The sequence below is a fragment of the Trifolium pratense genome, linkage group LG7, assembly GCF_020283565.1.
Source record: "Trifolium pratense cultivar HEN17-A07 linkage group LG7, ARS_RC_1.1, whole genome shotgun sequence".
In the NCBI taxonomy this organism is placed as follows: domain Eukaryota; kingdom Viridiplantae; phylum Streptophyta; class Magnoliopsida; order Fabales; family Fabaceae; genus Trifolium; species Trifolium pratense.
The window spans coordinates 2308962-2336166 of NC_060065.1; the positions used below are offsets into that span (position 1 = coordinate 2308962).

The 27205-nt window shown below is 34.1% G+C and overlaps 2 protein-coding genes across 3 annotated transcripts; both read left to right on the top strand.

The window, feature by feature from the left end:
• Positions 1 to 3213: 3213 nt before the first annotated feature.
• Positions 3214 to 8392, top strand: LOC123897454 (AP-4 complex subunit mu-like). 2 transcript variants are annotated; one of them, XM_045948102.1, is made up of 13 exons: positions 3214 to 3435; positions 3518 to 3612; positions 3711 to 3914; positions 4697 to 4807; positions 4906 to 5034; positions 5134 to 5245; positions 6233 to 6327; positions 6425 to 6529; positions 6601 to 6695; positions 7383 to 7470; positions 7606 to 7666; positions 7751 to 7824; positions 8162 to 8392. In XM_045948102.1, the coding sequence occupies exons 1-13, from the start codon at positions 3378 to 3380 to the stop codon at positions 8258 to 8260; spliced, it is 1326 nt and encodes a 441-aa protein (XP_045804058.1). In that variant the 5' UTR covers positions 3214 to 3377; the 3' UTR covers positions 8261 to 8392. The 2 variants fall into 2 exon arrangements, with proteins under 2 accessions (XP_045804058.1, XP_045804059.1); XM_045948103.1 differs by lacking the exon at positions 3711 to 3914 and having other exon boundaries at positions 3244 to 3435.
• Positions 8393 to 15267: 6875 nt separating this feature from the next.
• On the top strand, positions 15268 to 17082 carry LOC123900003 (alcohol acyltransferase 9). The gene is made up of 2 exons (XM_045951285.1): positions 15268 to 15890; positions 15996 to 17082. The coding sequence occupies exons 1-2, from the start codon at positions 15453 to 15455 to the stop codon at positions 16929 to 16931; spliced, it is 1374 nt and encodes a 457-aa protein (XP_045807241.1). The 5' UTR covers positions 15268 to 15452; the 3' UTR covers positions 16932 to 17082.
• The last annotated feature ends 10123 nt before the right edge of the window (positions 17083 to 27205 follow it).

Consider the following 27205-nt stretch of genomic DNA (forward strand, 5'->3'; position numbering starts at 1 on the left):
TTGAAATATTAATTTTTTTTAACCTTAGATTTTGCTTTCGACCTCAAAATAGGTCGATCTAGGAAATGAGACAAGAACCTCCGAATTTGTGAGTGGTAGGTTAAGATTGCTGCCTTGCTGGGTTCTTCCTCGTGTGGTGAAATTTTGTTGGTGATGATGCAATGATCTTGTAGGTTTAGAATTGAGGAAGATGAAGAGATGATTTACAGATTTTTTTTAAATTAGGATTCTTCATTTTATAAGCTTATTATTAGATTTTTTTAATTAAAATAAATTAATGACATGGAAAATAACATCTCCTAGTCAATGTCATATAATTGAGATGCCACATCATTAAAATGAGTGGACACGGAAAAACTCAACAAAAATGTTAGATTTTTAATAGACTAGACACCAAAAAGTTGGAGTGCAGCTTTGCTCCATTTCTATTAGCTCATTTTATTACAGTTCCTCTTTAGATGAATGACATGTGGCTAAAAAACATCAAAGGGTTGAGGTTTAAAAGCCATATTTGTTTCATCAAATAACTAGCGGGCCAGATAAGATGTTTTATGTTATGAAATTAAAAATGAGAGATTAATAAAATTTTGCAATTAAAAAATGTACCTTATTTAAATTTTTGCAAGAATTGTGATCGTTGAAAATAAGAAAGAACCAATTGTGCAGTTATAATATGTTACGTAATTGATGCCTTATTAGATCTATTGTGTTATTTGAATTTAAAAGGGTATTTTAGACAATATAAAAAATTCAGCCCAAACTCACTTATCCTTTTTGTTCTGGTAAAAACTCAAAGGGGGTTGTATTATTGATTAAATGGTGTGATTACACTTGGTTCAATCCCAACAACCCTGGGAGTTTTATAAGTCAGAAAAAGGATCCCTTTACAACTGAAAGCATGGAGCTATTTATAGAGCCTCTAGTCTTCTTCTCCAAGTAAGGATTCCTAGAAATCCGGTCTACAGCGCCTTCTTCGGTGACACATCGTGAAAATAGGGATAAAGACCTTGGTCTCCAAGCTATGGCGGTTGCGGGAGGTTGGTTTCTTCCTTCCCAAGTCAGTTGCTGTCGCAGGGAAGAAGAAGATATTTTATAACAATACGGAATTCACTTCTGGGCGTTGCCATGTTATCGTTGGTCACGCCTTGGTCTTGAGTCGCCTAATGGGGCGTTTAGGGCTTTCTGGATTTGGGCCTAATATTCTTTCCTATATTAATTGGGCTTGTTGAATTTGCTTCTAAGCCCATTGCCCAGTCCACAGCCCCCCAAGCATGAAATCCGTAGGAGCGAAGTGCTTGAATATGATTCAAATTTCCCTCTAAAAATTTTTGGCGCGAGGTAAATCTTGTCACGTCCTTACCCATTTTCTAGTGCACGTTGTTCTATTTACACCATGTTTATTAACCGTCTCTCCACTTCCTGCAGCCACGATGAGATTTTTCTTCTATAAAATGAAGCATTCGATGCTGGGATCAACTCATCACATTCTCACCTGCTTGCTTAAGAGTTTTCTTTTTGCAGTATGTCTCCCAAAAATCCTCCCTTTGAATGTGGTCAATCCCCTGCTTCCCCCGTCATCAAGCGGCTCCGGCGTATGTTGACCCTGAGTACGGAGGACTTAATGGACGATTTTGGTGAGTTCTCGGAATTTGTCAAAGAGCTTAATGATTATTGCTGGAGGTTGACCAAGGAAGAGAAGCGTTTTCTTGACAGTGTGCTGCGTCTGGAGAAAGAGTTGAAGGATAGTGCATCCTTTGTGATTGCTGTGGAGAATGTCAAGGAATGCCATGTCGAAGTTACCGAAGCTGTCGACAGCCAGATAGAGATCACGAAAGAGACCATGGATGTGCAGGAGGAGATCCTGGGTATATGCTTTAACGAGGAGCGAAGGGTGGATGATCGTTTGGCGATGTTGAACAAAGAGATGAAGCCACTCTTGAAGAGGAAGAGGGCTCTTCAGGGTGAGATTAGGGATGATGTCACTAAGTTGATTTCCAGACGTCATTCTCTGGTGGACCTTTTGGACAAGCAGGGCGAGCTGAAAGAAGATTTGAAGCCTATTGAAGAAAACATGGTGAAGGCGAAGGGGGTGAAACGGGCATTGGAGGAAATGCACCGTATCGCCGTCGCCGATGCTGGTGAATTGGGGAGTTCTACCATGCCATGAAGTCTTTACTTGCTTGCCCTTTTATGTCTTTTTTCCTATGTTTGTAATTTGTTTCCGTATTTTTGAACCTTCGTTATTTTCATTCTGTTTATTTGCTTCCGTTGTATTTCCTTTGCAAAAAATTTGAATATTAAGCAATTTCCTTTCCTTATGTGTTGTTCTTTCGGCTTCGATAGCCGCGATCTGGGTCTGCAAACGCCGAATTTCTACGACGGCGGCTTGCAAGGTGTTAACGCTAGAATTATCGTTGTTTCCATGTTCTCCAGCCATGTGGAGATGTTTGATTTTTTCGTCTAATTGCTGTGATAGGCTGAGATCAAATGATTTTACCGCAGCCCCACGGTGGGCGCCAAAATGTTCTGGTAAAAACTCAAAGGGGGTTGTATTATTGATTAAATGGTGTGATTACACTTGGTTCAATCCCAACAACCCTGGGAGTTTTATAAGTCAGAAAAAGGATCCCTTTACAACTGAAAGCATGGAGCTATTTATAGAGCCTCTAGTCTTCTTCTCCAAGTAAGGATTCCTAGAAATCCGGTCTACAGCGCCTTCTTCGGTGACACAGCGTGAAAATAGGGATAAAGACCTTGGTCTCCAAGCTATGGCGGTTGCGGGAGGTTGGTTTCTTCCTTCCCAAGTCAGTTGCTGTCGCAGGGAAGAAGAAGATATTTTATAACAATACGGAATTCACTTCTGGGCGTTGCCATGTTATCGTTGGTCACGCCTTGGTCTTGAGTCGCCTAATGGGGCGTTTAGGGCTTTCTGGGTTTGGGCCTAATATTCTTTCCTATATTAATTGGGCTTGTTGAATTTGCTTCTAAGCCCATTGCCCAGTCCACTTTTTATATATTATTATAGATAATTAAAATAAAATGGAAACGCTCAAAAAGCTGAATTTTGAAAAGGGAATTAAAAGTTTTTATTCATTTTTACAACGGAATTAAAAGTTTTAAAAATATCAAAATAATAAAGAGATCAAAATGCATTTAAACCTGTAACCAAAAAATGCATTTAAACCTTAAAAATAAAAAATAAAAAAATAAAACAACACGATTTGGTGCGTGGCAAAACGACAGTGCGTTTGTTTCAAAGCGTGGACAGACACGATAACAAAAGTAAAAAAAAAAACAGTAACAAAGGGGAAGACACTGCGTTGAGTTGAAGAAGGAAAGAGAGACAAAGGGTTTTGGAACTTTGGAAGAAGAGAAACATGATCTCTCAGTTCTTCGTTCTTTCTCAAAGAGGCGACAACATCGTCTTTCGCGACTGTTAGTTTTTTTTTTGTTCTTTCTAATTTTCCAATTTTTATTATGATCCGAAATTTTTTTTGAAATCAATAAATAAATGCAGATCGCGGTGAAGTACAAAAAGGAAGCCCTGAGACATTTTTCCGAAAAGTCAAGTTCTGGAAAGAGGATGCTGATGGAGATGCTCCACCTGTTTTTGTAGGTATTTCTATTTCATTCATTCATCATAATGGAATGTTTAGTAAATAGATGATTTCACTGTTTTAATTAACTGTGTGTGTGTGTGTTAATAATAGAATGTAGATGGTGTTAACTACTTCCACGTTAAGGTTGCTGGATTGTTATTTGTTGCTACAACTAGAATCAATGTTTCCCCTTCTCTTGTTTTGGAACTTTTACAAAGAACTGCACGTGTCATCAAAGATTACCTTGGTGTTCTTAATGAAGATTCTTTTCGAAAGAATTTCGTCCTCGTTTATGAACTTCTTGATGAAGTCATTGTAAGTACTTATTTGCTATTGTTTAATGCTTTGCATGCGAAAAATAACCCATTTGTGTACTCCCCCAGTCACAATTATAAGCAAAACTTCACTTTTCAGATTCATTGAATAACCGATGTAGCACAAAACTTCACTTTTCAGATTCATTGAATAACTGATGTATAAAACTTCACTTTTTAGATTCATCGAATAACTGATGTATATAGACCAGATACATCAGTTATTCAATGAATCTGAAAAGTGAAGTTTTGCTTATAATTGTGGCCGGAGGGAGTATGTCAAACTTCTCTTGGAAAGGTTTCAATTTTCATCTCATTGTGTATGATATGCATGATTGAAAGGAAAGATCACATTTGTAAAACCCTCTTGCAATTTTTTCTTGTGTTACATTTGACAGGGGCAGGGGAACTTTGTACTTTGTATAAATGCTGCATATTTTTTAATCTAACCACGGTATATGGGTTACACAATTTTCAAAAGGGAAAACTTAGACTGAATTGATTACCCGGTTTACATATCTATTGATCACTGCAAACATTGAATTCTTAATGATTTCTTTCCATACTATTTTAGAGCCTGTCTCTGAAGTGTGCGGTTAAGTAGAGGCGGCTATAGCAGGCGATATGATGTTTAGTACAAAATGTTGCAAATAGTTGCTATAGCGAGCAGCACTGGTGTGTGGCAGAATGAGAACAATCTGCTATTTTCTGTGAACTGTGATCGAAAATCCTAGTTTTTGTTTGATAGATATATCTACTTGTACTAAAGTCGATTTGTTTCAGGATTTTGGTTATGCGCAAACAACATCTACTGAGGTTTTGAAGTCATATGTTTTCAATGAGCCAATTGTGATTGAGTCTGCACTTCCCCTTGGCCCCGCTTCCATTTTTATGGTAATATTTGTAGATTCAAATGGTCAATCACTTGCTGCAGACATATAGTTGGTTATCAAGCATGGTTTTATTGACTTGTTAAACTCTTGTATTTACAGCAAGGAACCAAACGAATGCCAGGTACAGCTATTACAAAATCTGTTGTTGCTAATGAACCTGGTGGTAGGAAGAGGGAGGAGATCTTTGTTGATGTGATTGAGAAAATAAGTGTCACATTCAATTCCAGTGTGAGTATGCCAGTTTATGTCATATGTTTCTGTCTTTCTTCCTTTTTATTGCTGCAAAATTTTGAAGCTTTGTGATATGAATTGTATTGTTTAAAACAGGGATTTATACTTACTAGTGAGATTGATGGTACCATTCAAATGAAGAGTTATCTTACCGGTAATCCAGAGATTCGACTTGCTCTCAATGAGGACCTGAGTATAGGAACAAGTGGTATGTCAATCTATGTTATGTTTTGTTCCCCTTGAAAGTTGAAATTCGTAAAGCGATATGCATGGTTTTGCTACCTTGCACTTTTTCTAGTTGTTTTCTGACATATATTGACTATCAAGTACTATGCAGGGTACTTTGTTGTAATTCTCTACTCTATTATGTGTTGAAATTCTCGACATATTAAAAGCAGTTTATATTTATTGTCAGTAATGGGATACTTTTAGTTAAGTTTACTTGTCTGAAGTGTTGCTCGAGTCATGGAAGGATGGATAATTTTCTTAAAGAAACATATACTGTTGACTAGTTGTGATAGAAGAATAATAGTAGTTAATTAAATAATTATTAGGTAGTAGTTTATTAAATAATTTAGGTATTAATAATATTTATATTATTAGTTGGACTTTGCTTGAATTGTTAGTTAATTGGGCCTTTAGGCCCATCAAAGGTTTTATCCATTTAGAAGTAGTATAAATGTAGTGTGTTGAACACAAATCAAATCAATGAATGAAAATGAATGAATTTATTTTATTTTATTTTACTTGTTTTCTTTATTGCTTTTCTAGGTTTAGCTTAGTGTAGCTTGATAGAGCTTCAACTCTCTATCAATTGGTGCTTCTCAATGAAAGCACCAATTGATAGAGAGTTGAGGCTCTATCAAGCTATACTAAGCTAAACCTAGGAAAACAATAAAGAAATGCAAATAAATAAAGATAAATAAAAGACTTCATTTTCATTCACCGCCTAAAATATGAAGGAACATTACATATATATAAGACTCTAATGGGCCTAAGGGATAAAGCCCAACCAAACAAAACTCAATAACATAAATGATCAACTAATAATATAAATATTATGTCTCATTAATATCCAATTATTTAATTAACTACTACTTATAATTATTTAACTAACGACCTCCTAATCTTCTATCAGATATCTGTTTTTTGTATCCTTCCTTCTTTCCTGATCTCATTCTATCATCTTTAACAGATTACAGAGGTTCTGGTGCTGTTATATTAGATGATTGCAACTTCCATGAGTCTGTACACCTTGATAGTTTCGATATTGATCGAACTTTATCTTTGGTAAGTGTATATTTGATAAGCTTAGCTATAAAAAGTAATACAATAGCATATTATACTTTTAATTCCCATGACTAATTACTGTGCAATTGTTTGATAGGTACCTCCAGATGGTGAATTTCCTGTCATGAATTATCGTATAACTCAAGCATTTAAGCCACCCTTCCGTATTAATGCATTGATTGAAGAAACAGGACCACTCAAGGTGATTTGTCCTCCCTCTAATTTTCTAAATCTCGTTTTAATTCTTTCTGACAATCTGTTCTATTTTCATAGGCTGAAGTGACCATTAAAGTGCGAGCTGAATTCAATTCAAGCATCAATGCTAACACTGTTCTTGTACAGATGCCACTTCCTACATTTACAGCCCGGTATTTAAATTTTCTTTTTGATCAATGTACACTTCATTTTAGTCATAGTTGATAGCATGCTGGTCAGCCTCTTTGATAAACGGTCAGGGTTTAGATTTCTAGATCCTAAATATTGCTGATTCGAAGGGGAGTGAGAGTGCTTATTAGCTCAAGTGGGAAAGTGGAGAGTGTCTGCTAGTGCTGGCTGGCACAGACTCCACTATGGTAGTCAATGCTTCACTAGAGATTTGGTATATGCATGTAAGAGAAAGAGGAAGGTGGGGATAGAAAAAGTAGAGTGCTGGTCAGCGCTAGTGATAACTGTACTATGCTAGTCAATGTCCCACCTTTGATTTGCTGATACTGAATGTTGGCAACATACCTCAGAACTCAAAACATTCAACGCGCTGAATGGATGGGGAAAAGGAGAGTGTGCTTGCTAGCACTGGTGCCAACTCCACTATGAGAAAGAGGGATATCGGTAGAGGGGGAGAGAGTCTGGTTTGTTCTACTTGATGCAAATGTCATGGTGGGAGTCTGATTTACTAAATATTCTACCTTGTTTTATTATCTTTTGTGTGTGTTTTTAATTTGTTAGACAGACCAGGAAGGACTGAAGACCAATTCTTTAACATGGTTAAAGTCCCATCTTGAATATTTATTCTTACATATTTCATCTTGTTGGCTAATTTATTTCCAATTTTTCAGTGTTAATTTCGAGTTAGAACCTGGAGCGGTTGGACACACAACTGATTTTAAGGAAGCAAACAAAAGACTGGAATGGGGACTAAAAAAGGTAAACTTGATCTTTTGGTTTTCCATTAATAGTCAACATATTTTAAACACCGATTCAGCTGATGTTTATAGAGAACCTTCTGTTGTTAGCATGTTACTATTAGATGATAATTATTGATGGTCCATTCTTTTACAGGTTGTTGGTGGATCTGAGCATACTTTACGTGCAAAGCTGACATTTTCACAGGAGTTACATGGTATATATAATACAGTTCTGTTTTGGCCGAATGTATAGAGGCATTCTTCATTGTATTGAATCAACATGTTTGTAATGATTACAGGAAATATCATGAAAGAAGCAGGACCTCTTAGCATGACATTCACTATACCTATGTACAATTCTTCAAGGCTTCAGGTAAAATGCCAAGTACTTTATTTGAAGCAGTTTCCTTCAGATTTATCAAATAAAGCTATATAGTTTGTATTGGACTTCTATGACGATTAATTGCAAAATGTGCTAGATCTTTTTGGTGATATAGTGCCATGATTCTACTACTACCGTTTATATAGAAATCAAACCTTGGCTTTGTTGGTTTTCTTGAAGCTTGAGTTACTAGAGGCTAAAATTGATTTTGTATATCCCTTCATGAGTTGAGATAAATTCAACTTTTGTTATATTCCAAACTGTTTCCCCTTTTTGTTTATTTGTATACTCATCTTAAATAGTTCTAAGATAATATTTGTCGGTGCAGGTGAAGTACTTGCAAATCGCAAAGAAGTCAAAAGCTCACAATCCATATCGATGGGTTAGATATGTAACCCAAGCAAACTCATATGTTGCCCGGTTGTAATCCCATTATCTGCAAAAATCCAAATTCTGATAATACTTGTTTTCCAACTCGTAGATGTTCATGCGTCCTCAATAATTCTAGGAAAATTACATGTAGTGTTTTTACTTTAGTAATTTAAAATCGACATTTTAACTTGCACTTCGTAATTAAATTTGTGATTAGGCTTGTTCTTGTTTGATTTATAAGAGAAAACTGAACCAAATCAAACCGAACAACAATCACAGTTCGAGTAAACCGAACTGCAATAATTTCGCATGAACCAAACCAAACTGGTTCCGTGGTTTGGTGCACTATGAAACCATTCAAATTACCGACACTGTAAATAAGCAGTTTCCGTTGGAGCAGACCTTGCTGCCGTGAGAGGCAGAAGACTGAGATCTGATGACAACGAAGGCGAATCCAACAGTAACGTACGTCTAAAGGAGAATGTATTCTGTTTCCCCTGGCCTTACATGTCTATAGTCAAAAAGGAAGAAGTGAGAGTAAAGCTAAAAGTTGTAGTCATGTTCTTCAAATTGAAATTGTTACTGTATTATCAAGCAAAATTAAGGTTTGAAAACTGTAGAAGCGTACGAAATATTCTTATGGAATATGATCGAGACCATTATAGGATGGTGTTCACTCACAGTCTTGTTCAAAATATCTTTTCAAAGCAAAAGCTGTAACTTTGTTTGTCTTTTCCTAGGGGGGGCACATACATAAAGAGAATGCTCATTGTTCATGTGCTTCAGTGCTTGTGTTGTTTTATTTGCATTAGAGGCATCACGTCTAATCATACATGACAATCAGGTAAAATTATTGGACAATGAAAATATCAATAATAAGTTGATTTGATTTACGTGCGGAAATAATCTTTGCAGAATCATATTCATCATGTAAGGTGGAAATAATCTTTTGTAGAACTAACTCTAGTCATTATCCATATAAAATGTCATGTCTCTGTAAATTGAACTATGTTCACGGAGACAAAAAATGCTTGATGTTATTAATGTGATGTATTTAATAATTATTCTGAAGGATGTAATGCTTATGTTATGATGATTGATGAGTCTTTTAAGTTGAAAATGTAGAGATCCAAACACACGCTGAGAAAAGATCAAATCTAAGATTAAAAAAAAAAGAGAAAAGTAATTAATGGTTAGGGGTAGCTTCCTATTCTGATGGCAACTATTCCTTATTCTCAATTATTATTCTACCGGCCGTGGAGTTGGTGGCTATGGCATTGGTATATTGTGGAAATAAAAGTTCAATCATCCATTGTCTATTCTTTCCTAATTCGTACCAAAAATGATTCCAATGCACAGTATCATATCAAACTATGATGTGATTGTGATCTTTCTATTTAACAAAGTGCCCCTCCCCCACCCCATGCATTGTATCATAACTCATCTAGTCTCTATCTCTAATTTCATATATCTACAATTGACTATGTATTATTTTCACAACAAATTAGGCAATGCTTAACTAATAGAACCAAATATGTAGCACCTATATTGAGATTTAACTAATCATTAGTATGATACTTTGTAATAACTATTATGTTAGAAGTATGGATTTTTCACCATAGTTTATCGATAACTAATTTCAGTCGAAGAATATGTGGAGTATAAAAGATGGATTCTCCCCTTCCAAGTTCAAATTCAACCCGCAAGAATCGAAAATCAAACGTCTAACCACTAAACACTTGTTGTTTAAGTGACATAAAATTTATACCACTTAGATCAATTCATTGTTGGTGTAACTACACACTTTGTTAATAATAAAAAAAATGGCAAATTTTATTAGTGATACTAATATATTAGTGTACCCTATTGATATGCGCATGCGACAATAGTAATACTAATATTAGTGTATTTGTTTAGTAATGCTATGTCTTATCATCATCGCATCTTCATATTTTAGATGAGAAAATATCTCACATGAATCTCTCTAATCACGCTTCATATTTTTCACTTTGGCACGCGTGAGGTTTACACCTAAATTTTTTGAAACCAATAAAAAAATCTCATGTGAATTGCATAAATATTTTTGTTGGAACAACCGATAGAGAAACAAATATTTGATAACGGAGTTCGCCAAACAATGAACACACAATATTTGAACACGAATTGCATACATATTTTAAAATCTCTTTGTTTAAACAAAAGCATTTGTATTATATAGCATAGGGTGTAGACGATGATGATGACGATGATGAAGGCGTTGTTAAAGAAGGAGATGGGAAAAATGGTTTATTTTGAAAGAACCTTCCAATTTTTTTTCAAAATTTTATAATGAAATTCAGCGAAAAACTTCGGTTAGTAGCAGAAGATGTGCTCTTACTCAAGCTTATGTTGATAAGAATAAGAAGAGGAAACACAAGAAAGAGGTGGGTAAAAAGGGTGGTGAAAGCCAGTCAACGATTCCGGCACCATCAGGTTATTTGGTAAAATAATTGGCAAAAGCGAAAATTAGGGAAATCGAAACCAATTATTGTAGACTGGCCTCTTGAAAATCTAATTTTAGAAAAAGATGCTTTTCGGCAGATGGTTCCGGAGCCTGCCCGTTCCCAAAGAATGTTAGATTTTATATTCGAAAATTATGTTCATGGCAAACACCCTGAATATGAGTTGACAAGACACCAACAAAATTGGGGTAATAGATCTAAAGAGGTCACTAAAGTACTTGAAATTAAAGATCCTTTCGGTATCGCTCCAAGACAACATAATATATTAAGGGTCTGTTTGTTACAGATTAAAAAAATAGTGATTTTGATATAAAATAATTTAGAGATTAGTTTTTAGAGATTTTTAGAAAAGTTGAATTTACTTTGTGTTTGTTTATTACAATAAAAATCATTTTTTTAAAATAAAATAATCTTTAGTTTGTTTGGATACAACTTATAAAAGTGATTTTTTTAATTACAAACAACTTTCTTCTTTTAACATTTCTTTTCACTCTCCTCTAAAAAAAATCTATTATTTTATAAGCTACTCTTAGTAGCTTCTCATTTTTAGCTATTTTCTGATTATTTTTAGCTTCTGATTATTTTAAAAACCTGTAACAAACAGATGCAAAACAATCAAAAGTGATTATTTTTATAAAAAAAATAATTTTTTTATAAAATAAGCTATAACAAACGCCACCTAAGTGAGCGCTGGACTCTTATTATGGAGGCCTTGTGAGCACATGCTAACTTATTATGAATTATAGATTTATACTAAAAAAGGAAAAAAGGATACGTCTTATTTGTCTATTTTAATTTATTTATGGCAAATGCTAAATAGTGTTTTCGGGGCATTCTTTAAGCCCTTAAATAGTAAGTTTTTTATAAAATTTTTATGAAAATGCTTAAAGTCAACGCATTGGAAATTGAAGTGTTTAATTTTTTGAATAAAAAGTTTCTTTTAATAGAATGCTTAAAGAGTACCCCGGGGACACTCGTTAGCAAAACCCTTTATTTATTGTATTTGATATTGATCCGAAAAGAAACGAGCACGGAACTTGAAATATTTATAAGACTTGAAATAATAAAAAAAACTAAAGATAATAAAAACATAAAAATATATAAACACTATATTTCACAAAAATTATCAAAGACATAACATGTGATAACTTAACATAGAATTTTCTAAAATTATTTTTAAAATTATAAACAAAGTAAATAAAATATCGAAACATAGTAAAATAACATCTTGTAATTTCTCTTATATATTTAGAATCAAGTTCTATAAAAGTCATTGTTTAATTGGAGACCTTGAAGAACATGCATGTTCTGCAACTAAAACACCGCAAAACTTATTATTTTATAGAACTTGATAATCATTCTATGAAAATTAGTATTTCATTGAAAATCTAAAAAATAGGTATATTTTGTAAGTTGACAGATTTTGCAGAATATATGTTCAACATTTTTCACCTTGAGAAACATATATGATTTTCAAGTTTTTGAATAAAGCTACGTGAAAAAGTTTTCACCTAAACTGCAAAGCAAATTAGGGTTGACCTAGTTGCATATTATAACTATTAAAAATTACAACCATTAGAAATAAGTTCTTTGATAATAATTTGGTCAAGTTAAACATTCAACTCACAAAGTATAAACTCAACACACTCCTCTCTCTCTCTTCTGCCGGCCGTAGTTTCTATTCTTCTTAAGTTTTTTTCTTCATGTTTTTAATTTAAATAAATGATTTTCACATAGATTGAGATTTTTAGTTGTTTTTCTTTTATATTTGTGTTGTCGACTTGTCGTCTTCAGAGTGCAGCGTTGTGCTGGTCATCGTCTTGGTACGACGTTGTTGATTTTCCGTCTTGTTGCTGTGTTCGTTTGGTTCATATTGAAAGATCAACTTCAATCAATTGCATATTTCATCAATGATTTGAGGATCAACGTTGCAGATCCGGAAGCATGGACATTCCAGTGACTTTAATTTTATCATATTATTTGTAGGCATTTTGTCGTTGCATGCTATTGACTTAGATGTTGTGGGTTTGTTCGCAAATTCATCATTTTTGTTTTTAGTGATGTTGAATTTGTATTTGCATCTGATGTAATCTATCGAATATTTGAATAAATGAATATAGTTTTCTTTTTTGTCAAAAAATAATAATTTTATAAGCACACTTTTCAACATCAACATTGTGTGTATATGCATGTACATAACTGTTTATGGCTTTTATATTGCATATTCTCCATGCTCTAATTTCTCTGATATTGAGGTCAACTCACATTCAAATTCCATATGTTATATACGGTGTCCGATTTCATGTGGTTAAATAACATAATGAATTACTTCCTCTAGTCCTTAAAGGAAAATAGTTTGAATCTATCCACTCTACTTAACTTAAGTACTAGTTCATAGCATTACTCATTCTCACAATTGAAATAATGATTTGAGAGAATAAAATGAGATTACATGACCTGGCTTTATGCATGAGAAGGATATAAATAGTCTCTAGTGCGGAGTCAATACTATTAATGTGAGGTGGATCTTGCGGTCTCGACGTTGATGGTTGCCAGCAGATAAAAAACTAGTATTAATGAAGATTATATTTTCCCCCTATAATTCCCAATGACTAGCACTAGCCAAGTAGCAGGGTAGACCCACATGAGAGAGATATCTTAGGATCCATGATATATAGATGTCGCAGTCACTTTCTTGGTGGGCAGTGGCACATAAGCCATAACATCATCATTTCATTTTTACTTGTTTCGGAACATAATTCAAATCAATCTACTTACTATTAACGCGTGTACTTCTTGCTCTTGTTTTTAGAATTGCTTCATCTCCAACATAATTGTGCACATCATTATTACTGCGATTTGTCACTCACTGTTATCAGTTACTAGTAATGTCGTGTTAAACATTTCGAACACGCTCATCTGATTTTAAAAATTACTAGTAGTATTTATTTAACAACATATAAACCATAACAAAAAATATTTTCAGAATTTTTCACATTTTGATTTTTAAATTTTTTAGACCCTCTGTTATGCCCCAAGTTACACAGGCCAGAGCCGGCCCTGAGGGTGCATATGTATTTCGTTGGACTTTGCCCTCTCTTCATGTACCCAAATAAATAACATTAACACTTATGCATAAATAATATTGACCTAATTGCACTTTTGAACCATAACTTTCATAATAACACTTTTGATCTGTTAAATTTAGTCAATTTTCCATGTCATGTCTGTTGAGAATGTATAATTCATAACTGATCTTACATGTTTGTTAATTTGTTTTGATCAATTGAAAGTTTGTTAAAACTGTTTTAGGTAGTTAGTTAGTTAGCTAAACTACCAAGTTAGTTTCTAGGCTAAATAGTTTGTTACTTGTAGCTTTAAGTAACACATATAAATACACTCATGTGTATCAATTGTAATATACTTTTTACTTGGCCCATTAGTGGATGAATAAAAATTTGCTTTTCTTAGTTTTTCATCATCTTCTTCCTCACAAACCAAGAACACAATTTCCCTTATATTCCATCACAGTTTTGCAGAAACTGTGTTCATGCTCATAGGCTTGCCTCGAGCTTATGTGCATTGTGTGTGTGTGCTTGATGCTTTTGTTGCGCTAACAATGTCGGCATATCTTGTCACATCTGCAATTATTGAAAATTTTTTTTTTTTTTTTCTAATCATTGCATATATGTAAGCAAATAGTCATGGCCGTATCATTTGCATTGCTAAGCATATAAATAAGTATTTGATTGCTAATTGATGTGTTAGGCGCAGAGACAGTTGCAGTTGTAGGAGACTATTGGTGCGTGCTGTCTAAAACAGAACATTGATAAATAGTAAATACCACATTGTTTTTACAGTTATAAAAAACAAAAGTATTTGCATCTAAAACAGAAACTAGAAAACAAAAAAGTAAAGCACAAAATGCTGATACAGGAAAAGTTAAAAACCATGAATAGTTGAAGTTCTAAAATCACCATCTACAAATTACAACCACATACAGGTGGCTGGCAGGGTATACTAACTTTTCTGCTAGGCTTTTACTTTCACTACAATCCAATCCAATCCAACCCAACCAGCTTAAAGCAAGTGTGTTCTATATATGGGAAGATAACTAATGTCTGATTAATTAATTAAACTAAGTATTTAACTCTAATGATTATGCTTCTACTTAGTACTTATCAGCAGAGAACCAACTGCTTTGTTTGTTATCTTAATTATAAATTGGGTCTTGCTAACGAGTGCCCCCGGGGCACTCTTTAAGCATTCTATTTAAAGAAACTTTTTATTCAAAAAGTTAAACACTACAATTTCCAATGCGTTGACTTTACGCATTCCGAAAAAAATTCTATAAAAAACTTACTATTTAAGGACTTAAAGAGTGCCCCGGAAACACTATTTAACATTTGCCTTATAAATTTTTAAATCTCATTACAACTAAAAAGCAATCACAATTTGTCTTAAAAAATAGATTAAAGTGTGAGTCTAGAAAAATACATATACGATGAGACTATTGTATAGCCTCCTCCATTATAAAAAGGAATCTCATCGTACACTAATTAATATTACTTATTATTATCCAAACCAAACCAAAAATTATTTCAGAATATTGTTTAATGTCTAGTCACATCTATCTCTAAAGATTATTTATACAAGTTTTTGTAACTCTCTTCTTTCATATATTATTCCCTTTTTTCAATCAATTATAGAATTTATAGTTATAGATCATCATCATCATAAAAATTAATGTCAAAATCATCAATGGAACTCCCTGATTGTATTTATCCATGTCAAGCAATAACAAATATTTCACCAAATGCTCCAACACCAAAACATTCTCTCTATCTTTCTAATCTTGATGATCAAAAGTTTCTTAGATTTTCTATTAAGTATTTGTACATTTTCAAGAAATCAGTGAACTTGGATCATTTGAAGTGTTCTTTGTCTAGAGTTTTAGTTGATTATTACCCTTTAGCTGGGAGGTTAAGGAGTTGTTCCTTGGATGATGATAAAAAGCTTGAGGTAGATTGCAATGGTGAAGGTGCTTTGTTTGTTGAAGCTTTCATGGCTATAACTGCTGATGAATTACTTGAACCTTCTAAGTTGCCAAACAAGTCATGGAGGAAGTTCATGTATAAAGTGGAATCTCAAAGTTTCTTAGATGTTCCTCCTATTATTGTTCAGGTTAGATTCTTCTCCTAATTGTTCATTTTTCAAACTCTTGTTTCTTTTTTTGGTTTCACCACCGGTATCAGGTTCACTAAACCGCCTAATCTGTTTCATTCGCAGTTAACAAGTCTTCGATGTGGGGGAATGGTTCTATGCACCGCAATCAACCATTGCCTATGCGATGGAATCGGCACATCACAATTTCTACACGCATGGGCACAACTGACCAAACAACCTCAAACAAATTTAACCATCCAACCTTTCCACTGGCGACACGTGTTGAAGCCACGACACCCTCCCACGGTAAACCTCCATAATCCCGGATACACCAAAACACAACCAACCCCTCAAGTAAACATTCTCAAGTTGATACAATCACAACCCTTATTACCCACATCCTTTATCTTTAATCCCTCTCATGTTCTCTACTTAAAGAAACAATGTATCCCTTCACTAAAATGCACTACATTTGAAGTAGTTGCGGCACACACGTGGCGCTCTTGGATTCGATCATTGAATTTATCGTTACCGTCCAATTTAACCGTGAAGTTACTTTTCTCTATTAATGTACGCAACATATTAAACCTACAAAAAGGATATTACGGTAATGGGTTTCTATTAGGTTGCGCGGAAAGTACTATAAAGGACTTAGTAGAGAATAACCTACACCATGGTGTGAAACTAGTGCAAAAGGCAAAATCAACGGTGAATAATGAAGAGTATATAAGATCAACGGTAGATTTATTGGAGGACAAAATGGTAAAAACGGATGTTTCAACTAGTTTGGTTATATCACAATGGTCTAAATTGGGGTTAGAAGAAGTGGATTTTGGAGAGGGAAAACCGGTTCACATGGGTCCTTTAACAAGTGATGTTTATTGTTTGTTTTTACCGGTTATTGGAGGTGATGTTAATGCTGTGAGAGTGGTTGTTTCTGTGCCGGAGAGTATGGTGGAAAGTTTTCAATATTATATGAATGAAAGCTGGGAAAAGAAAATACAAAATGGAGATTATGTTAAAAATGACTATCATGCAAATGAAAGCTCGTTTTTCTAAAAATGCTCCATTTTATTATTATATTTTCCTTTTTGGCTATATATGTCTTTGTAATTACTACCATGGTATATTATGAGGCAAGGAATGAGTATCTGTAATGCAATTTCAGTGTATAAATTCTAGTAATCCTACTGATTGAGTTTGGGATCAACATCTAATTTTATAGGAACTATTCAAGCAGTGACGGAATCAGAAAAAATATTGTGGGTGGGTCGAAAATTAGTCATTCTATTTTCAAATGTTACAATTTTAGTACCAACATTTATATTTTTACTCAAAAAATTGTGATTTTTGGCTATAAAGATGATTTATTGTCTCCACCATTGAATCTAAAGATGAAATATCAAATTTGAGACCAAAATTCACATTTTTTTGGCGTTAAAATTCGCTATTTTTATGGCAAAAAAGAAAAAAAAATCATTGAGACAAGATTAAAATTGCAACAAATGTGAAAGTATGAGACTTAAAAAATTAAATATTAATTAAACATATTTTTTTTTATGTAATTTCATATTTATATATGCTAGTTCAATTGTTAATTTTATTTAGGCTTAATGGCTTAAATATCGCTTTTTTGGTTTTTGTCCCTGTATTGGTTTTTCTTTTAAAAACGTCCTTGAATGTGAAATCTTGTTGATTTTTGGTTGCTTAGCTACCAATTAGCTACAAACGCGGTCATTTTTTAACGGGAGAGACGAAAATCAACAAGATTTGCACATTCAGGGACGTTTTTTTTTTAAAAAAAGAATATAGGGACTAAAACCAAAAAAGCGCATACATGCAAGGACGAATGTGATATTTAAGTCTTTTATCTAATACTATAAATTCAATTAATTATGAACTAATATTTACACTAATACTTAAACTAATATATACCGAGTTACTTATAATCATCAATAATAAACCGTAAATTAATATTTACATTAATATTTGTACAAATATGTATACTGAATGACTTAAAATCATTAATAATATATTTAAATTAATACCCTACATATAAAAAAATTATTTTTTTGGGGTGGGATGGCCGTGGCCCACCTCGGCCGACGGCCACCCCTAGGTCCGCTAATGTATTCAAAATTTTTTAAAATAAATATGTAAAATGGAAAACACGAAAGATGATTCAATAAATAAAATAAAAATGAGAAAATTGATGATGTAACATTGCAATTGATCTCTGTTTAGCCTATTACCACAGCACCCGCTAATGGGGATGCATCAGTTCTTAATAGGTAATAGAACCACAGCTGACATTATGCATGTGTCACATGAGCTATTGTATATATACTATATAGAGCTTAGAAAATAGGGACTAAATTTTTTTATATGATGGAGATAGTAAATAGAAGCTCAATTTTTTTGGGTTCAAAGGAGGTTTGAGGCAATAGGATAATTTTTAGGCCCATATGCACGAAATTCAAATTCTTATGGTTGTTTTTATTTACTTTTTCCTCTTTTAACGTACGTTAATTAGAGTCTTTGATTCACACAAGATACGTCTCAAAAGTTTGCAATTTGATTTTTTAGGTCTGCTATAGAATCAATCTTTGAGTTAATTAGCAACAAAAGTTATTCAATACTGAACTGCCTTCCAAATGAATGACTACAGAAAGATCAAACTTATATGTTCTTACCAAATGATAATTTATTTAGATATTTTCAACATGTTTTTCTAATCTTATAAAAAATAATAAAAACTAAACAAATAGGATATATTTTTTTACAGTAAAAGTAATAGGATATTAATGAGTAGGGGTGTACATGGATTGAGCAAATCCGGTCAAACCCACCCAATCCAACCCAAAACAGTGGGTTGAGTCGGGCAATTGGGTGAATATGGATTTCAAAAGTGAAAAATCCATAAAAAAATCAGGTTCCGGGTAAAATTGGACCCAACCCAAAAAACCCACTAGTGTTATGTTTTTTGAAATATTTTTTTGTAAAAATACTAAAGGTTTTGTCATTTAATCGTTAAAATATTTTTATAGTGAAAATAAGTTATACTACTTTTTAAGAAAATAAAAAGATTGAATAATTTTTATTAACAAATATGATAATTCATCGCACTATTTTAAAAAAAAATAAAAAAAATTGAATAATTTTTATAAATAAATATGATAATTCGTTGCACTATTTTAATAGTGAAATAAAGTTACGATATTTTTCAAGAAAATACAATGAGTGAGTTATTTAACTTATTTTTATGGAAAAAAAGATGATTTTTCATTTAGATATTTAATATTAAAAAAATAGATAAATAATTGGGTAACCCACGGCCCAACCCAATCCAACCCGAAAATTAGTGAATTTATCCAACCCGGCCAAATGTTTTAACGGGTGATTATTTTACTTGACCCAATCCGGAATACCCAATGTGGTTCGGGTTTTGAATTTTGCCAAATCCAACCCAAACCGGCCCATGTACACCCCTATTAATGGGAGTGGAAAACAAATATAAATAAACTTTTTTTAGGATAAGATATTTTTTAGATCGAACATAGTTTTTCTAGGATAAAGATATCAATTAACTTGCATATTTTTTACCTTGATAAAATAAACATGTAGTACTTTTTAATAAAATAAACTTATATACTCTGTTACATAAAATTATGGACGAAATAATGACTTTATACTTATTTTAATTTAATATTCCTGGAACTTATTGGACTGATACTATGGGCTTATGCGGCTGGGGTTTGTTGCGTAGGCCCAGAATAAACCATTTAAGTCTAGGTTGCTAATCATAATTTTGAATCCTAGTTTTCGCGCCCCCTGAAAATCCTCGGTCACCCCCTGAAATGACCAAACTAACCATCTCGCTCTCTAGGATGCGAGCACTTTTTCACACTCTAAGTAGTGAGTGACAATATTTTTTAGCTTAAATCCAACGTATGCACCCCTAGAATGAAAAAAAAAATCATGAAAAAAGGAGTTCACATTCTAGAAAACAAACTCAGTTGCAGTTTGCTATCTAGAAGAGAACTCTTTTTTTCATTCTTGGGGGCGCAGACGTTGCGTTGTGAAGAGGCAAACAAAACTTGATTTTTATATAAGGTTCGCATCCTAGAAAGCGAACTCAGTTTGCAGTTTGCTATCTAGAAAGCGAACTCTTTTTTCCCCAATTTACACACTCACTTTCTAAGTAACGAGAGAGGTAAATTCGAAATACCAGGGGGTACGCATGTATGTTAGGTGGTACGCTTATTGTTTTATTTGTGCACTTGGGTTTCAACCCATTTGGACTTGTCAGATACAAATGTGGATATCTATTTCAACTCATGTTCGCGCATTGATTTACTACTTTGCGAAAGTTTATAAACCCATTCTACTATACTCAACTCTTGTTGGTTTCAATGAAAAATAACTTTTTTATAATTTATACGGGGATTTATATTACTACACTCGTATATTAATATAAATTTTTTATTTTTTTTTCAATTTTTACGGTGATATATATTTCTGCTCAAATATTAATACACATGCATATTTTTTTTTAGTAATTTATACAAGACCTATTATAAAAAAACAATAATTTATACGAGATCCATATTTTTACTTATATATTAATGCAAGTGTCTATGCTTTTTTTTATAATTTCTACTTAGACTATCTCCATTTCACAATATTTGTTACAATGTAATATTTTATACTTATATTTATTAGGAAAAGGAAATATATAAGAAACTAAGAAATTATTATATTATCCGTAAAAAAAAATTATTATATTAAAAGGTCGTAATTAAATTTTCGTTTTAGGCCTCAACATATATCGGGCCGGTCCTGAAATAGTACCTATTAATATCTTTTATTCTCCTGAATTTCTAATTTTGCCCTTGAAAAAACTTCGGTTCGTAGAAACCGAAGTTTTTTTTGCCTTGAAAACAAATTTCGGTTTCTAAAAACTGAAATTTATTCTGAATTTGTACTAGTAAAAATTCGATTTATGCGAACCAAATTTTTCTGCAAGGACAAAATTAAAATATTGGGGTTATAAAAAATTCACGGGAGGTGGGAAGAGAAAACATCTTCAAATAGTACCAGGCTATTTTGGGATAGTGATCACATGTATAATTATTTGCAACAAATGTGATGCAGTATGTACCGTAAACATTTATTTATTCAATTATTAAACCAGTTTAGTGGGGTTGGAAAGCAAAGAGGAGCATCCCCCAAGTGTAGTGTAGGTTTCATGATCCTAAGTTTAAGAAAGCATATATTCTTCTGTTTCAATGCTTTGTCTTCTTCTTTACATGCTTTTTAGTCCAGCTGCTTTTAGGCCACCTTTTGAGGGTTTTGCCCAATTCATCCCACACTTACTTATAAATCAAAGGGGAGCCTGCCTCTAAACAACTCTTCAACATAGGTCTATGTGTATAAAAAACTGCAAATGGGAAGAAAGAATCAAATAGTACAAATTAAATGTGAGCATTTGAGAAATTTTTTTGTCACTTTGTTAAGAGTTTCACATTATTGGATGAGATAATACTTTTAGTTTATAAGTGTGACATCTTGCAAGTTACCTACCTAAGAGTTAATTAGGTTCAACTCAAATTTTAATATGATATTAGAGTTAATTTAAAATTAAAATAACTGCCATCAGATCACACATCGCTATCAAATCACTTAGATCGTCATACTTTAAATCTCGAATACAAATATCATAACTAATAACTAACTTTTCACTATCATAAACAATATTCAACTAATTCTAGAAAACCTCAAACTATCTCTAGCACTTTGGTTCCAAGCATCATCTCCATCATAAAAAACAAGAGTAGGAAGAGAGAAAAAATGACTAGAAATTAAAGAAAGATAAAGAGACGGTGAAGAGTTTGGTTGACGTCGTTTACTTTTAGCCCAGAAGAGTTTGGTCTGACAAGGTTGTTTATTCGTGAGAATTGGTTCTTTTCCGCGTCAATTCAGCAATGTTCCGCTTGAGTTTTGATTTTTTGGGTAGGAGATGGAGATGAAGTTGGAGGATAGTATGTCATTGTTTGAATTTTAAATGTTGTTGTTTTTATTTTGGTGATGTAAAAAAAAGAAGACCATGAAGAGAGATGGGGATGAAGAGGATCTAAATTCATTTAGGTTTTTCCCCTAAAAAAATTATATGTTTATATTTAGTTCCAAAGTATAGTAGTATATATGATGATTTATTCTCATATAGGTACTACAACTAACTATTACTGTACCTGTATTAATATTTTGTAAGTTAATTGCTGAACAATGGGTGAACATAAAATTGATTGATTTTATGAAAGTAGCAATTATTATATGTCCTTTTTTTTTAAAAAAAAAAATCAAGGGTATATATTCTCCGCGCGTAACTGCAGAAACTAATCCCATCGAGATAACTGAAATCCATTTAAGGGGTTGACCTCTCCCAACAAATACTTCTCCATATGCACCGGCCGGGAATCGAACTACCCATGACCAAATAATTAAGGGATCCAAATATCTACCACTTCTGCGTTGGTTTATTATATGTCCTCTTATGATTGATTGTTTAAAGGGAGAAATACTTTATACTAAATTGTAAAATCCTACAACAATATCAAAAAGAGGAAAAGTTGTTAACATATACTTCTTCTACCAATTAACACCATAGGAACCACTAATAAATCCTTGGATCCGTAAAAAGGAAAGGTCGTGTAGAAGTAGAATCTCTCTTTTCTAGCCCCTATAGGCTATAAGAAAGAAAGAAAGAAACCCAATGAATCAAGAAAGCTGAAATTGCAAAGATAACATGATTCAATTACGTCGGTGCAACAGCCAAGTGACCTTTACATGCATTAATTAATTCTAAACTGGATGCAAGAATTTTTCTTTTGTTTTCTCTAATAGTCTAATTAGTATTCTAATTACTCAAAAGCACTTGCACCTTGATCAAAGATTTTGAGTTCAAATTCAGACTTGAAAATGCAGCAGTGTTAAATTCTTTTGAAACTGGAAGGAGAGATTTGCCACTCTTTGCAGTCCTACCTTAGCTCGAGGGATTAGTTTCTACGGTTAATGATACTCTGTTCATAAAAAAAAATTGGTAGTCTAATTTATGTGGTCACCTAAAAACAACTACGTACCATGCATATATTTTTTTTAACTACAACATGCCCCATATATTCATCTGAAGAAGGTAATAGAATTTAGCTGCAGCTTTATGTGCGCACTTTAATTATATATATTGCAAAGACCATGCTGTTACGGATATTATATATATGTTCTTCTGTTCCATTCATTCTTTTTACTAATAATACAAAGATTGATCATACATATATATTACTAATATACTATAGTGAACTCACTATCACTGTTGTTTCTTCTGATGACTACTTGGAAAACGATCCAATTATTTTCGAAACTTGGCATACGTAGCCAGAAACATTAATAAAAAACTAAAAGTTTTAGTAGGAAGAATATAATGGTTGATTGGTTTTATTTTTTATATGATATAAATCAATTAATTAACTATAAGATAATATTGCTTATATTGCTGCCTGTGTATTTCATTCATCTTGGCAAATTATATACATCAATACATGAGTCATACATGAGTCATGATTTGCTGTCACTAAGTTAATATACATTGATTTACATGCTAATAATATGTGATTCTAATAATAACAACAATAATAATAATAAATATGTGATTATGTATTCTAACACGCCCCCGCAGTTGAAGCGGGAGGTTTCCGTACGCTGAGGCTGTCTCGAAAGTCATCAAATAATATGCGTGGGAGACCTTTAGTGAAGATGTCAGCAATCTGATAGCGGGACGGAACATGGAGAACACGAACTTGACCGCGTGCAACCTTTTCACGGACAAAGTGAATATCCATTTCAATATGTTTAGTGCGTTGATGTTGAACTGGATTTCCCGAGAGATATATTGCACTAACATTATCACAATAAACCACAGTAGCTTTTTGGATTGGACAATGTAGCTCTAAAAGAAGATTTCGGATCCAGCAGGACTCTGAAACAACATTAGCAACACCTCTGTATTCGGCCTCTGCACTAGACCGAGATAAGGTTGGTTGGCGCTTAGAGGACCATGAAATTAAGTTGTCTCCAAGAAAAACACAGTATCCAGATGTTGAGCGTCTGGTATCGGGGCATCCTCCCCAATCAGCATCGGTGTAAGATACCAGACCAGAGATGGAAGACTTGAAAAGATGTAAACCATAATCAAGAGTGCCTTGAATGTATCGTAAAATGCGTTTGAGAGCATTCATATGGCCATCCTTTGGGTCATGCATATGTAAACAAACTTGTTGTACAGCATATGATATGTCTGGTCTCGTGAAGGTAAGATATTGCAATGCTCCTGCTAAACTGCGATAAAGCGTAGGATCTTTGAATGGAGATCCACATGAGACACTTAATTTTGCTTTAGTATCCACCGGCGTGGTTGTGGGCTTGCAATAGGTCATGCCAGCTCGTTCAATGATTTCCTCGGCATATTTTCTTTGAGAAAGAAATAATCCACCTGTATGTCGTGTAACTGCAATGCCTAAGAAATAGCTCAAAGGGCCCAAGTCCTTCATAGCGAATTCAGATGCAAGAAGTGATATAATAGATTGACGAAGACCTTCAGATGATGAGGTGAGAATTATGTCATCAACATAAAGAAGAATGTATGCCATGTCATTTCCTTGCTGGTAAATAAAGAGAGAGTGATCAGATTTGCTATGTGAGAAACCAATATTCGAGACAAAATCAGCAAACCGTTGATACCAAGCACGAGGGGCCTGTTTGAGACCATATAGAGATTTTTTCAACAAACAGACATAATTTGGATGGTCAGGATCTCTAAAACCCATTGGCTGATGCATGTAGACGGTTTCATGAAGGTGGCCGTGCAAAAATGCATTTTTCACATCCAATTGATGGATAGTCCATGCTTTTGACAAAGCGATAGTGAGGACTGTCCGAATGGTGGTTGGTTTCACAACTGGACTAAATGTCTCATCACAATCCGTACCAACTTGTTGCGACCTGCCATCACCAACAAGACGGGCTTTGTGCCTCTCAAAAGAACCGTCAGATTTCTTTTTATGACGAAATATCCACATTGAACGAATAACATTAACATCAGGAGGACGAGGAACTAATTCCCACGTCTTATTTTTAATAAGAGCATCAAATTCATCAGCCATGGCAGCCTTCCAATTCGGGTCGGACAATGCAAGTCTTGGGTTGCATGGAAGAGGGGATGGTGTGACAGATGATGTTAAATTAAAATGACGCTTAGGCTTAATAATTCCATGCATGCTACGAGTTGCTATGGTGCGAGGTTGGGTTGAACTGGTTTGTTTCTGTTGTGGAATATGTGAGGAGACTGTTTGTTGGATTGGTGTAGGTAAATTTCGTAATGGGGAATTAGTATCTGATGTTGGCTGCGGTGTAGGCAAGTTAGTTGGTGGAGTAGAGGTCAATTTGGGGCTAGTGTTGCTAGTAGTGTGGTGGGAAGGTTGGGTTATGTTGGGGTCTGGTTCTTGTTGATGGATTTGATTTTGGAGATGATGGTGTAATAAGGGATGCATGCCTTCATCTAAAAAATTGTATGTGTGGTTGGAGGGAGTATGCAGCTTGGCAAAAGGGAATTGAGACTCATCAAATATGACATGTCGAGATATTAATATTTTTCGACTAGACAAATCATAACACTTATAGCCTCGATGATGTGGAGGGTATCCCAAGAAGACACAAGGGGTGGAACGAGCTTGTAGTTTATTTATTGTGGTGGAGGGAAATAGAGGATAACATAGACATCCAAAAACTCGTAAGTGTGTGTAAGAGGGATTTTGTTTATAAAGAAAATGAGTTGGTGAAAGATTTGAGAGTAGTTTGCATGGGAGAATGTTTAAGAGGTATGTTGATGTTTGGAGGGCATGATGCCAAAGTGACGGGGGCATGGAGGAGTGAGCAAGAAGAGTTCTGATTAAGTTATTGATTGTTCTTATTTTACGTTCTGCTTTTCCATTTTGGGGAGATGTGTGAGGGCAAGAAAACCGAAATACCATGCCATTAAGTTGACAAAATTGCTTGAAAGATTCGTTATCAAATTCTTTTCCATTATCACACTGAAAACTTTTAATGTTTTGTTCAAATTGGGTTCGAATAAAAGTACTAAAGGACAAAAAAATGGAATAAACTTGGGATTTTCTTCCAATCGGGAATGTCCACAAAAAATTAGTGTAATCATCCAAAAGAACTAGATAATACTTATGACCTGCTGAACTTAAATTTGGTGATGTCCACAAATCACTATGTATTATATCAAAAGGCTTAGTAGTGTGAGATTTGGAAAGCGAAAATGGTAATTTAATATGTTTCCCAAAAATGCAAGATTGACAAATAGAACGACATGAAGATTGTTTATAATCAATAAACTTATTATTTCTAAGAAAACTTAAAACATGTGCTCCCGGGTGTCCCAAACGATCATGCCATAAGACAGAAGAGATAGCTGCAAATGTTGATGGAGAGGTGGAAGGATGTCCGGTGGTTTTGGTGATAGGATATAGATCTCCGGTGCTATTACATCTCATTAGTGGCATCCCTGTCTGAATATCCTTCACAGAAAAACCAAAAGGGTCAAACTCAATAGATACATTATTATCAATGGTGAAACGACGCACAGAGATTAAGTTTTTAATGAGTTTTGGGGCATGCATGACATTGTTTAGAGTTAAAGGTGGGTGAGGTGGGGAAAGACAAGTTTGTCCGTAACCATGAATTGGAATTTCCTGTCCACTACCAACAACAATATTTTTATTAGTGCTCATATTAAAATAAGATGAGAGAGTACCATGAGATGAGGTCATGTGTGAGGTTGCGCCAGTATCCATGTACCAATTGTCATCGGGAACATTGAGGGACATATTCTGCATAGCCGTATCAATGTCGGTAGGTGCATAATTTGGTGCTTGGGCACTGTATGCCTGTGGTGGGCGATTGCTGGGATTCCCGGGTTGACGAGTAGGAGGTGGACGAGCCCATGGTGAGGTGGGGTAGGGACAAGGAGGAGCAGCCCATGGATGTTGTCCCCAATACTCCCACGGTGGATAAGAAGCCCATGGATATGGTTTCTGTTGTTGCTGCCATGGATTTTGTTGTTGCTGCCACGGACGATGTTGTCCACCATGTTGCGATCCTCTGCCGTGGTTGTTGCCTCCACGACCTCGTCCTCTGTTGCCGCCATTCCTTCCTCGATTACTGTTGCGGTTTTGGTTGCGTTTCTGTCCAGTGTTGCTGTGATTTGCTGAGATGGA